The 14,349-nt window shown below is 37.4% G+C and overlaps 1 protein-coding gene across 8 annotated transcripts in view; it reads left to right on the forward strand.

The window, feature by feature from the left end:
- The window catches only part of LOC115209965 (signal peptide peptidase-like 3), a 368,123-nt gene that overhangs the window by 244,685 nt on the left and 109,089 nt on the right, over positions 1–14,349 (forward strand). For all 8 annotated transcript variants that reach the window (XM_029778623.2, XM_029778616.2, XM_036502734.1 and 5 more), the window contains one exon: positions 14,173–14,255. In XM_029778623.2, coding sequence (XP_029634483.1) covers positions 14,173–14,255 — 83 coding nt within the window. The remainder of the gene's footprint in view (positions 1–14,172; positions 14,256–14,349) is intronic.

Consider the following 14,349-nt stretch of genomic DNA (forward strand, 5'->3'; position numbering starts at 1 on the left):
GTTGGTTGTTGTACAGGCCCTATTTGACCCAAACTGAACAGACCAATGATCATAAGCATTCTAATTATGACCCTCCTGATTTTTTTCAGGCATAACATACCTTGAGCAACATTTTCTTGTGTATTATTTTTTCAAGATGGTAAGATATAAATTTAAGGGAGATTTGATTGCTCTTTCTAAAACCTTTAGCTACCTTCTAAAGATTCCATAAAATATCCATACACTTAGTTTTCTTTCTTTTCTTTTTTTTTTAATTCATATATACTGTATCTAGAATTACTTTATCCAATGTGTCTATATCCTTTATTATTTATTTATTTAAAATGTTAATGTGTGTGTTTCAGAGTATTTGGGTACTTTTTCTAGCAAGTTAAGTGACTGCATAGCGGCTCTTTTATTGGCTTGTTAGCTGCAAACTGATGATCACATATATGCAGCCAGTGACCACATACATGTAGCTAGTGGCTGTGGTAGTTCAGATTGTGGTAGTCTAGTTAGTATTTTCGCTTTGTTCCTTCTTATTGAAAGTGTCCGTGTAAAGAGTCAGTAGTAGTTGTATTCCCTCCTCTGTTTAGAGCTGTAATCATCTGGAGACAGCTCAGTTAACCATTCTATCATTTAGCAAATTATATGATGCACAGTTCTCTCATCTACATAACTATATGCAACTGTATACACCCTCATATATCCATTAGGTAACTTTTTAATGAAGCTGATAATTTACTATTTCAGTGTCCTCCACTCAAATCAATTGCATCTGTCCAGAGGGTTGCTATTTGTCTGAAATTGAAACAAAAAGTTGCACTTGTCTTTGACTATTCACCTTTCATTTGTTCTCCAGCCAGTTTGTTATTGTTTCAATTGTTAATGTTAAACCATCAACTCTGCTCCATGCTGTTCTAAAGAATGTCAGCAGTCCAACTGCCAACCAAACAGAAATATATTAATGTTACTAAGAACCAATATATTTGGTTTCCTTATCAGTTATTTTCAATCAGAATTGCTGGAGAGTCTCGTGTGTATCTAGCCAGCTGCAAATGTAACTCAGTCTGGAAATTTTAAGCCCTGATCTCTATAACACCTCTTCTGTTGTTTACTCTGTGTGTGTGTGTGTGTGTGTGTGTGTGTGTGTGTGTGTGTGTGTGTGTGTGTGTGTGTGCGCGTGTGCAAGGAGAAAGAGAGAGAGAAAAAATGGGTGGGAGGCATGATGTTTCCCTGTCATGTGAAGAGACTATTATGATAGCTATGCATTCAGATTCTGAACAATGCTGTAAATGTAGATGAAGAGAGTACTTGAGGTAGTGATAAGTGTGACTGAATGGTACCAGCATGGTTGATGATGTTAGTGTGGTTGTTGTTAGTAGTAGTGGTGGTGATGGATGGAAGTAAAGGGAGGTGAAGGAATAATCTCTGTCAAACAGAACTTAATATACTTTGATGCTTGTGGGATAAGAATATAGGGATGAAAGCTTTGGTTTAAACTGGGTCTATTTCTGATACTTTGATATATTGTATTTCTGATGGTTGGAGAGAAGGTGATGTGTGGTGATGGTGAGTATAGTAAATGGTGGTACTGGTGACTGGTAAAGCCTTATATTTTCTATTTCTCTTAGTTTTCTTTCTTTATCACCTTTATTACCACTCCATCCACCACTGCCACTACAACAACAGTTATCACAATGTCTGCCACACCACAAATAGTTCCATCCTTAAATAGTACTTAATAATATGTCACTTATATATACCAGTAATTACAGTGTTTCCCAATGTATAAAACGCACTCCTGCATAAAATGCACCCCTATTTTATTAGGATATTGTGGAAACAGCAAATTTAATGTAATTCCATAAGGGAAAATATGTCATTCTGTGCATGTAGGTGGGTAGGGTGCTAAAAAGTCCCCAGCTTCAAGGGTATCACAAAGGATCTGGTTGGAGGTCCAACCTTCCAAGTTCTTTTACAGGGCTTAGAAAAAACTGAAAGACCGCTACAATAAGTGTGTGACTCTGATATGTTGAATGAAATCATAATTAATCCTCCTGTATTCAGATCCATAGCCTGTGGTGTCTTCTCTCATCTGTATCATGGCTGCATTAGACACAGGGCAAATGGTATGTCTTGAATGCTGATATAATAATCTGGTCAGCTTAGCTCTGGTACCAGGCTCCAAGGTCATCCACTGCTCCATTATAAGGACACTCTACAGACTAGCTTGAAAATCTGCAAGATAAACCTGAAGGCATGGGAATTAGTGGCACTGAATAGAGCTTAGTGGAGAAGTTATTGCTACCAAGGCATCTCTGATGTTTTGTGCCTGCAGAAAAGAAACATGTAGTGGTACATGTGATACATTCTCATTTGTCTGATTTTAAGGTAAGTGCCTATTTGTTGCATACATTTTTGTCTGACATAAATATTCTCAAGATGGCAACCTGGCAGAATCGTGTATCAGACAAAATACTTAATGGCATATCTTCTCTTCCAACTCCTTACATTCTGAGTTCAAATTTCTTTGATGTTGACCTTGTTTTTCATCCTTTCAGGGTTGATAAAATAAGTATGAGTTGAACACTGGGGTCAATGTAATTGACTTGTCCCTCCCACTAAAATTACTGACCATGCGCCAAAATTTGAAACCATTATAAATATCTGTTTCTTAGATTTCTCCCTTCACCCCCTCCCCCAGTCTTCTATTTAATGTTTCCAAATGAAAGTTGCTTCCCCAAGAAGCACAATAATATTGTAGCACTTCATTATAGTCAATCCTTTGCCAATATAGAAGGGTGCGATGTGAGAATGGGTTGGAGCAATATAGTAAAATTCCTTCACTCACACTTTTTTGGCAAATGATCTGATCAGTAATAGCATTTTAGAATTAAAAAAAAATTGTATTGTGATAGTCATATTAGCCATCAAGACACTATCTTTACTGTTATAGTCACCATGGTTGTTGTTGTTGTTGTTTAGCCCTAGGGCAGCTCTGATCCAGTAGATCAGCAATAATCAAAAGTGCTCCATTTATGAACATCACACTCTTTGTTATCATACATATTGCATGGAAGACTACACTATTTAATGTGTCCTTCCTTTTTACTAAGGCAAGATGTGTAATTTGAAGGAAATTAAGTGGCTATTTCTAATAAGTTGAGCAATCACATAAAGACTATCTCATACTTTGCCTTTCATCCTTTTGGGGCCAATGTAATAAAACACCAGCCAAGCACTGGGGTTGATGTAATCAACTTGATTGTCCCTTCAAAAATTGCTGCGTTGTGCCAAAATTAGGAAGAATTAAATTGTTGTTGTTGTTGCTGCTGTTGTTGTTGTTCAATAGTTTCAGGCAAATTTCTACTGCATCCTACTTGGTATACTTCTTTTTCCTGAGGTGTGTTGTTGTGGGGGTTGTTTATTTTATTAGATGCTTATTGTAAAGAGCATGTCGTGTATGGGTAGATTATTTTATTTGGGTTGTACTGTTGAATTGATTGTGTCTTGTGCAGGATGTAGGCTGTTCCTAGTAGGGTTAATTTTTGGATAGTGTATAATGTTGTGGATCTAGGTATGGCTTCTGTTTTTCTTCATACATTTTTTGTCATATTCAATGCTCCAGTTATTACTTGTATTGTTTTTACCTTCAGGCCCTACATCTTGGATATTTCAGTTTCAAGATCTTTTTATTTTGACAGTTTCTCCACTGTTTTGGAGGCATATCAATAATATTAATATGCTTAGTTTTGTTTGTTTTTGTCTGTACATGTGGTATGTGTCACACACTGCTTTTGGGACATATCAATAATATTAATATGCTTAGTTTTGTTTGTTTTTGTCTGTACCTGTGGTGTGTGTCACACTTCAAAGAAGTGAGTGACAAAGTGAGAGAGAAGAGGATAGAGAGGAAGTAAAAGAGAAAGATAGGAAGAATGAGAGAGAAAGTGAAAGAGACAGCAAGTGGTGACAGTGTTTGTTTTATGTTTTTAAATGCTTATCACATCACACGAAAAGTAGATACATAGATCCAAAGAAAAGTTGATACATAGATGCATACACACATAGTTCAATTAAAGGGAGGAGGGACACAAAGGAAGTAAAAGAGAAAGATGGAAAGTGAGAAAAGCAGTAGATACATCAGGAAGATTCAGGCTCACACAGAATATGACAAGGCTGTCATATTCAGCTACAACTCATTTTGGCCAGCTGAGTGGACTGGAGCAAGATAAACCTTTAAATGGTTGGAAGAAAACGAAAAAAGACCCTATATAGGGGCAGGAAAATCCTTTTAGTCGTTAGCGTCACTATGGGTGTTAATCCGGTCCTAACAGTGGCATTTGTGGGTCTCACAGATTTGGAAGCCAAGCCCCCACATAAACACCGATGTGCAGGCTGTTGTTATTAAACTGAGCATGAGTTGAGGGCGAATACACAACAGAATAGCAGTTATTTCATTTTAGCTTTCATTGCTTATATTAAATACATGACATTTTTGCCTTACGATATGGAACTTTTCCTTTTCTTTCACTTAAAAAAATGGCACTCTTGGTTATGACAATGAGATTCCTGTTTATCTGATCAACAAACAGTCTGCTTGTAAAATTAATGCACGAGTGGCTGAGGACTCCACAGACATGCATACCATAAGATAGTTCTCAGGGTGATTCAGCCTCACACAGAATGTGACAAGGCTGGCCCCTTTGAATTACAGCTACAACTCATTTTTACCAGGTGGGTGAACTGCAGCAAGGTAGGGTACCTTTCTCAAGAATCCAGCACACCACAGGAAATCGTACTTGTGACTTTACAATCATGGACTGAATGCCCCTAACCACTGAGCCACACACCTTCACTCTCTTAGCCATAGAAAAAAGAAGTGAAGCGATAAAGATAGAGAAAGAAAAGCCTCTGCGATTTACATTTTCTAGCTTCTTTACTTTTAACAATGAAGAAGAGGGAAAGACATTGGGGCTAATGCAGTTTTGCACATCTCTTTGAAAAATGCATTTAAAACAATTTCGCCCTCCCCCCATTTTTGATTTTTAAAAAAAAAGTTTTGTATTTGCATATTCATAATCTCCGACATCTAAAATGTAGGAATCCAAAAATTTTTTTTCAAAAAATGCATCTTTCAAGGAGAGGTGCAAAGCTGCATTAGCCCCATGACTTTTAGTAATGAATGAATAGAGGGAAAGTCTTTCCAACGTTTACGTCTTTTTTCTGGGAGTTCTAAAACGATTGACTGTTAGTTCTTTCTTCTTTCCTCCACCCCTGATACTTATTCGCCTTCCTTCATAGTTCTTCATGTCTTTTAGTGGTGGGGGAAGACCATGTTTTTTTTTTTAGGCATGTTTAAAGTTCTCTCTACAAACTACAAACAAGCCCCACCTCCCTTCCTTTCTTTTCTTTTTCTTTTTTTTCAAACAAAAACTAATGCAAATTTCAGAGTATATCTGTGAAAAGAGCCCAGAAAAAAATGGTAAATACCCTCTTACTTAATGAGTGGGATGAGAAAAGTTGCCAACAGGTGGCTGTTACTGCTGCCGTTTCCTCCCCCTCCTCCTCCCCCCCCTCTTCTCTTCTTCTTCTTCTTCTTCTTCTTCTTCTTCTTCTTCTTCTTCTTCCCCTTCTCCTCCTTCTGTATTGTTAGTGTGTTGGAATATATGCTTTAGTATTTCCTTTGACCCTTTTCATTCATTTTCAACTCCATTTTTCATTCATTCAGGGTTGGTAAATAAAAGTACAAGTAAAGTACTGGGTTCAATGGTATTCACTAATCCCTCCTGTTAAAACTGCTGGCCTTGTTATAAATTTGGAAATCATTATTATTATTAAGGTAGCAAGCTGGCAGAGTTGTTTGCACACTCAGCAAAATGATTAGGGGCATTTTGTCTGTCTCTATGTTCTGAGTTCAAATTCTGTCATGGTCGACTTGGCCTTTCATCCTTTTGAGGTTGATAAAATAAGTACCAGTTGAGCACTGGGATTAACGTAATTAATTTACCCTTCCCCTGAAATTGCTGGCCTTGTGCAAAAATTTAAAATCATCATCATTGTTATTATTATTAAGGCAATGAGCTGGCAGAATCGTTAATCATGCCAAGCAAAATGCTTAGCGTATTTCTTTCATTTTTACACTTTAGGTTCAAATTCTGCCAAGGTCAATTTTGCTTTACATTCCTTTCAGGGTCAATAAAATATGTACCAGTCAAACACTGAGGACTTACCTTCTCCCTCCAAATTGCTGGCCTTGTACCAAAATTTGAAATTATCATTATTTATTATTATTATTATTATTATTATATATAATTGAGGAAGTCTTCATGTGTCTATGGCCTGGTCATTGCTATTCCACTTCACTGTATCTTATGTAATGAATATAAATGCTACACTAATGATGACGATTATAGAATTTAAGTACCCGCTAGAGTGCACAGTTTGGCATTGATAGAGATTAACAGTCTGCAAGCTGATGCACCAGTTATAACTATCTAACTCTGCTGTCTACTTTTTATAAAGAGCATAGCCATTATCATGTTTTATCACCTTCTGCAAACTTAATCAGAGAGGAACCAGTGTAGGGGAGTGCAGAAAGGGAGGGGGTTTATATTCTTTTTTTTTTTTTTCCTCATTCTTTCCTCAACATAGCTTTGGAGTCAAGGGAAACGTAAAAAAAAGAAAAAATTTCTACACTGGTGGGGTTGGGAGAGAAGAGGAATCTTACCATTTTTATTTTTCTCTCTGTCTGTTACCACCAATCTGCCATACGCACATACATACATAGATACATATATATATTTCTATCCTTTCAGTTACTCTTACCCTCCTATTTCATTGCCTTTACATGAACTTGTGTGTGTCATTTGCTCAGTGAACACACACACACACACAGGTGTATCCATAAATATACTTGTATATGTTTATTAACACACACATATAATATATATAATGTGTGTCTATATATGCATGTGTGTGTAAAGAGAGTAGTAACGGACTCCCCCCACCCCACAGTTTGTAGTAATACTGCTTCATATTTTAGAGATTTTTTGTTATATTAGTTTCTTTGTGTGTGTATCTGTATATGGGCATACACACATGACTATAAACAAATACACACACAGGCATGTATACACTTATTTGCCAGCATGCATATTTCTCATTTTCTCTCCGTGTTCTTTTTTTTTTATTCATGCTGTTTTGTTTTCCATTTCCATCACTCTCCTCCAGACTCTCCATTTCTTTCTTCATCTCTATCTCACCCTATTTCTGTCCCTCTCTCCCTCTCCCATCTCCCTCTCTCTGTGAAACTTTCTGTAACAACTCTTGTGAAAGATTGTTATATATACAATCTGTGGCTGTGTGGTAAGTAGCTTGCTAACCAACCACATGGTTCCGGGTTCAGTCCCACTGCTTGGCACCTTGGGCAAGTGTCTTCTACTATAGCCTCGGGCCGACCAATGCCTTGTGAGTAGATTTGGTAGACGGAAACTAGAAGAAGCCTGTCGTATATATGTATATATATATATATATATATATATATATATATATATATCTGTGTGTATGTCTGTGTGTCTGTGTTAGTCCCCCTAGCATTGCTTGACAACCGATGCTGGTGTGTTTACGTCCCCGTCACTTAGCGGTTCGGCAAAAGAGACCGATAGAATAAGTACTGGGCTTACAAAGAATAAATCCCGGGGTCGATTTGCTCGACTAAAGGTCGTGTTCCAGCATGACCACAGTCAAATGACTGAAACAAGTAAAAGAGAAAAGAGAGTATATAATCGAATTTTAAACATGTGTCTTCCTCTAGTGGACAGTTATTACAAGGGACATAATCATTTGAAATTAAGGAATTATAAGGTAAAAGGTGCACAGAATTCATCTATTTAATTTGTTTGTTTTTTTTATTTATTATAAAGTTCTTAAAATTTCATGTCAGTAGTAATCATGTATTGCCCTATTTCATTCTTTTTAGAATTTGCTAGCATGATAAGATTTCTTATAGATTGAAAGTAATTACAATTTGGAAGAAATTCATGGAACATATGCTTTTCTATTTTATTTTTCCTTCTTCATAGAGCTTTAGTAATCAAGGGGAGAGAAAGAGGGAGAGGGAGAGAGAGAGAAAGCGAGAAGAAATTCCTTACTGTCTTACTGGTTAACTGCTTTCAGGGGATTGTACTTTGTGAATGTGTCTTAAAGTAAATCAATGATTTTAGTTGAATTTCAGGTAGCCAGAAATAGTATGAAGAAAGGTGGTGAGCTGGCAGGAATGTTAGCACGCAGGGCGAAATGCTTAGCAGTATTTCATCTGCTGCTACGTTCTAAGTTCAAATTCTGCCGAGGTCGACTTTGCCTTTCATCCTTTCGGGGTCGATAAATTAAGTACCAGTTACGCACTGGGGTTGATCTAATCGACTTAATCCCTTTGTCCGTCCTTGTTTGTCCCCTCTATATTTAGCCCCTTGTGGGCAATAAAGAAATAAGAAACAGTATGAAGCCATCATGTGTGTGTGTGTGTGTATGTTTCATTTTCACTGATTTTAGGCATCAAAGGATGTAAACAGTAATATGAAGAAAACTGAAAAGTCAGTGCTCTTCGAATGAAATAGCTTCTGATATATTTTCTGTACTGAATTATAAATACTCTCTTGTCACTGTTGCTATTAGAAATGCAGTGAATGAAAGTAAGATTAGCTCCTTGGAAACTTGTAACCAATGGTGCTGTTGTTCACTATTTGTGATATAGAATTGATAAATTAAAGTTGATAAGTGTACCCCACCCCCATGATAACTGTAAATGAGCATTACCATCATGCAATTACTGTTTTTAATTTCCAAACTTTTGTGAGAACATGTCTGGCTTGGAGGAAATTGAAAACAGAAGAGGGTTCACAACAGGTAGGTCATTCAATCATAAAGCATGTCTCAATGAATGACATCCAGCCCATGCAAGCAAGGAAAAGTGGCTGTTAGGATGATAATGTTGAAGTCATCCTGGAGCAAGCAGCCCTTGATGCTGCCATCTTGGTTTTCTTTTGGCCCTCTCTGTTCTCCTCTGTAGAGCTGATATGAGGCCCCTCTCTAAGACCCTGGCAAAGAGGATTGATGGCTTTGATAGCAGAACCCTGAAAACTATCAAGAGCATCAGATGGTACCATCATGTGTCCAACAAAGAACTGTGTGCATGCACGCATTGGCCCACATCCTCCCACCTCATAGCTATCCAGTGCATGCGCTGGTATGGACATGTCCTCTGTCTTCCACTAGATCATCCTACCAGGGCTTTACTCTCATTTGGTGTAGTAGTTGTGGGTTGGAAGAGGCCCTACACCAGATGACCAGATATGATTGGGAAGATCTCCAGAGGCTTAACATCACCTTGGAGAATGCAGAGGAGCTGGAACAGGACTGCCAATGATGGAGAGCACTGGTGGACCTGGTCAACTTTACATATGATAACATCTCTGGGACAACTAACCTGGGCTGACCCCAGTCCCATCAAGCAAGAGCATGAAGCAAGAAAGCAAGCAAGGCGTATCTATGACTATCTTTTCCAATATGCAGTAAGATATAGTTTGATGTTAATTTGACTGCTATTTTAGGTAGGTTGAGCTCCTCGTATTTGTCATTTGTAATTCATAGTGACCAGAGTCTTCCCAGTGGGTTTCTCAATCTTGTCAACTCTAGGTTGGTCTCCTGATTATTGATGCAAGTTAGCTAGCTTACACAGAAAGTAGATATTCAGAGAAAGAGTGGTAGAGTGATAAATTGTGTGTATGTGTGACTGTGTGATTAAGAAACTGGCTTCCCAACTATGTGGTTTTGTGTTCAGTCTTAATGCATGCTCCTTGGTCAACCCTTACTATAGCCTTGGGCTGACCAAAGTTTTGTGAATGGATTTATGACATGCAAACTGAAAGAAGCCTGTCATATATGTGTGTTTGTGTGTACACTTGTTTTGACATTTACATGATGGCTATAAATGAGCATCACTGTGATTTAAGTGATACTGTTTGCTTCTAATCTTCTGCAAAAAAACATGTATGTTACCTTGTTTGGAAACGGGTGAGGATTGGTGACAAGAAAGGCAGCTGACTGTTATATCCGACTATTATATCAGCTTTGAATATCATTCAATCATTCAATATCTTCAATTGTTTTTAAAGTGCTGAGATTTTGTACAATTTATGAAATATAAGATTATTATAACAATTTAATAATTACCTGCAATTAACTAATATGTCAACAAAACATTTATCCATGCTTGATAACAGAAATGAATAACTCAATAAGTATTTGAATAATAATTTCAAATTTTGGTACCAGGCCAGCAGTTCTGTAATGAGGGTTTAGTTAATTATATCAACCCCAGTACTTGTCTGGTACTTTATTTTATTGACCCTGAAAGGATGAAAGGCAAAGTTAACTTCAGTTGAATTTGAATTCAGTATATAATTGGTTGGAAGAAGTACTGCAAGGCATTTTGGAGGCATGCTAATGATCCTGTCAGCTTGCTGCCTTAAGCACTTGAATAATGGCATTCTTTTTTACTGGTTGTAGCTAATTGGCTGTGTCCATTATTGAGCACTATATTCAGAAAGAGTTTCAAGTTACCACTTTTTTATTTTCAATTAATTTCTCATAAGAAACATAAGAATGTCTAAGTCTTGAAATAAATATAAAGTATTTCGCATTGGGATAGTTTCTGATCCTCCCCAATACCAAAGAATATCTGTTTATCAAATATTCCATCTATTTAGTGACCCAGTTTGGAGTTACATTCATAAAATTCTTTCTCTCAATCTGCTAATGACTATCAGTCATTTGATCTTATTTATCTTTGTCTAAGATGCAAATGACATTATTCTGTGTAAACAGTAGCAGACAAAGTTACAACAGCAAATTGGCAGAATCACCAAAGCATTGGATGGAATGCTAAACAGTATTATGTTCTTTGCTATCTGAGTTCAAATCCCACCAAGGTCAACCTTGCCTTTTGTCCTTTCAGAGTTGATATGAAGTACCAAATGGGAGGCAGTGGATTTGTAGAACTGTTAGAGGGTTGGGCAACTTATTCCAGCTCTTTGCTTTCTGGTGGCAACATCTGTGACTCCACTGGTGTGCCAAACTGTATCTGCTCATGTCAGCAGCCTTTTCCTTAGATAAACATCAGTGGCATGGAAAGGGAAGACTTGCATGCATAGACAACTGCCAATCTTCCTCAAAAAGGATTTGAACTCAAAACCTGGACATCCATTATGAGGGAGATTTTACTGCACAAACATGTATAGGCGTGATTGACTTTTGACTGACAGAAGCCTCAGTACACAAAATTAAACATTTCTTGAGCATTTAATAACAGGTTGATGGTTTGCTTGTTTAAGTCTTGTCTTTAGTATGAGTATTAATTCTTCCTGTGCCCTCAAGCAGATTTGGCACCAAGTTGATGCAACTGGCTTCTTGGCTGTGATTTTCTCTTCATCCATCCATGCAGTTTTCAGTCTGCTTGTGTTGGCTCTCTTTACAACATTTTTGTTGATTATATGGTCTTGTTAGTAATGTTCTTAGAATCCTTGAAGTGTTATTTGCCTCAGCTCTTTGTATTCCAAGTTCAGATCTTGCTGGTCAACTTTGCCTTTCATCCTTTGTTGGGTGGATGGGGTCAGTGAAATGATGCACTGGTCCAGGACAGTGGTTTGGTAGAACTGTTAAGGTGTTGGACATGATGTCTTGCAGTATTTGTTTTGACCCTTTCTTTTGCGTTCTTGACTAGTTGATTTAAATCTGTTGCTCATTTTAACACCACCATTTGGCACCTTAGGTGCCTTTAGCAGAATCCACTCTGTTGCAAGCTGTTTGTCCAATTTGAGGATAACTTCCTCCTACCAGTCTTGGAAGCCCTGAAAAAATATTATGGCTCATTGGACCCTGCCCTTCCCTTCTGACTAAGCAGTAAAATAAATATTGGGCAGGTGTTGACCAAAACCCTGTGAGGGTATGTAGTAAATGAAAACTGAAAGAAGCTTGTTGTAAATATATATGTGTGTGCATGTGTATGTATGTGCTTTTGTTTACCCTTGTCTAGACATAACATGATGGAACCCTTCAATGTGCAAACCAGCGTCCGACAATCTTCCTGATGGTGGTTGACTGGATCATGAGATAAGCCACAGCAGGCAAGAGGACAGGCATTCAGTGGATCTTCAATAAACAGTTGGAAGACCTGGACTATGCAGACGATAACAGTCTTCTCTTCCACAAGCAGCAACGTGCACAGGAGAAGTTATGTTGTGTTGCAGAAGAAGCAGTGAAGATCAACATTAAGAAGACAGGGGTCATGAGAGTGAAAAACAGACAGCAAGACCCATTGTGACTACATCAGGTACATCGATCGGTTTATTTACCTGGGCAGTGTAATCAGTAATGATGGTGGAACAGATGAAGACATTAAATGCCAAATAAACAAATCCTGACACACCTTCAACAACTTGCAACCAATCTAGAGATCAACAGCCCTCTCACTCCAAAAGATCCAGATCTTCAACACATGTTAATTCAGTTCTACTCTATGGTTCAGAAACCTGGTGATTGACCAAGACTAACACCCACAAGCTCCAGACATTCGCAAACAGATGTCTCAGAAACATCCTTAACATCAAGTGACCTGAGTAGGTCTCCATTGAACAACTGTGGGACAAGACAAGAAGAAGCTCCAATCAAGACAGATATCAAGAAGCAAAAATGGGGATGGATAGGCCACGCTCTATGAAAGCCTACACTAAATGTCACCAAGCAGGCCTGTAACTGGAACCCACAGGAAAAGTGGAAAGTGGGCTGGCCAAAACAGTCTTGGCGCAGAAGTGTCGACAGAGGTGAGGGCAATTGGAATGATCTGAACTGAGCTGAAGGGGATCCTCCAGAACTGCATCCGTAGAAAAAATGTTATTGCGGCCCTATATTCCCTGAGGTATCAAAAGGCTTGAGAGAAAGAGAGAGAGAAAGAGAGAGAGAGAGAGAGAGAAACATCACATGGTTGTTGTAAATAAGCATCATTGTTATACAAATGAGGTTGTCCATTTTCAGTGTTCTGTGAAAAGCATGTCAAGCTATAGGAAAATACGACCTTGCTTAGAAACAGATGAAGGTTGATGACAAGAAGAGCATACAGCCATAGGAAACCTGCCTCAACAAATTCTGTCTGACTCATGCAAGCGTGAAAAATTGGATGTTAAATGACTGATGAGGATGATGAGGTTAATGATGAAGATGATTATTATTATGATGATGATGATAATCAATATTGTTGATTGATATACTTTATCCTACCTTGATATTTTGGTAGAGAAATATTATTTGATCTATTCCACCAAATCTAACTGTAATTAGATGTCAGGTGCAAATTAGCAAAAACACTTTTATCAATTTGACTGAAGCAAATTTTAAAAAATCTAATCTGCTGTGATGTAGTAATATCATACATGTGAGTAAGTGAAGAAATCTCTAACGAAAGAAAGTAGATGGTGAAAGTTAAGGTATTGTACATCTGCCTGCACAGTCTGAATTTCAAAGTCTGCACAACTCAATCTAACTGAAATTTAGTGCCATCTTTTCTTGGTTCCATCTACAAAGAAAAATCAGCTGTTTAGTCACAGATAAAATATTTAAAATTTTCTGTTGGTAGCTGGAAAAAAAGCGATCATTCACCCTTTAGCAGTCAGATTACTCGGTGAAATGTAATTTTTATTTATTCACATTGTTTTGAGTTAATCCTACACTTTCTTGTAACTTTGAGATTTCAATCATGCAATTGTTTATTTTAGAATGATATTGTAAGGTAAGTATGAGAGGTTGGATCTGATAAATTTGAACATAAAGCAGGTAGAGAATTTGGGCCAGATAAAGCCTGCTTAAATGCTAAAGGGTTAAACTGGTCATATCTTGTTCAAATATTCTACCTGTTTTATGTTCAAACTTGCTGGATCCAGCCTCTCACACCACTCTACACCACTCAGTCTGAAATAAACAATCACATCATTGAAATCTCAAAGCTATAAGATAATGTATGATTAATTTGAAACGAGAATTAATACGCATTACATTTGACAAAGTAAATCTGGATGCTAAAGGGTTAATTTATCATATTGGTTTTTTCACCTTGTTGTTATACTTTCTCATTTTCAGGTCATTGAATCTGGAGCAAGAAAATCGAGAAAAAGAGAAGGATAAAACAAATTACAATGGTTTTTCTGGAGAAAATGATGGAAGTAGGTGTATTTTGCTGTTTATTTTGCTTTCAGTGAATGTATTATTTTACATGCAGGTACATATGCACTCATATTTCAACACATAGATACACAT

The sequence above is a fragment of the Octopus sinensis genome, linkage group LG1 (assembly GCF_006345805.1).
Source record: "Octopus sinensis linkage group LG1, ASM634580v1, whole genome shotgun sequence".
NCBI classification, from domain to species: domain Eukaryota; kingdom Metazoa; phylum Mollusca; class Cephalopoda; order Octopoda; family Octopodidae; genus Octopus; species Octopus sinensis.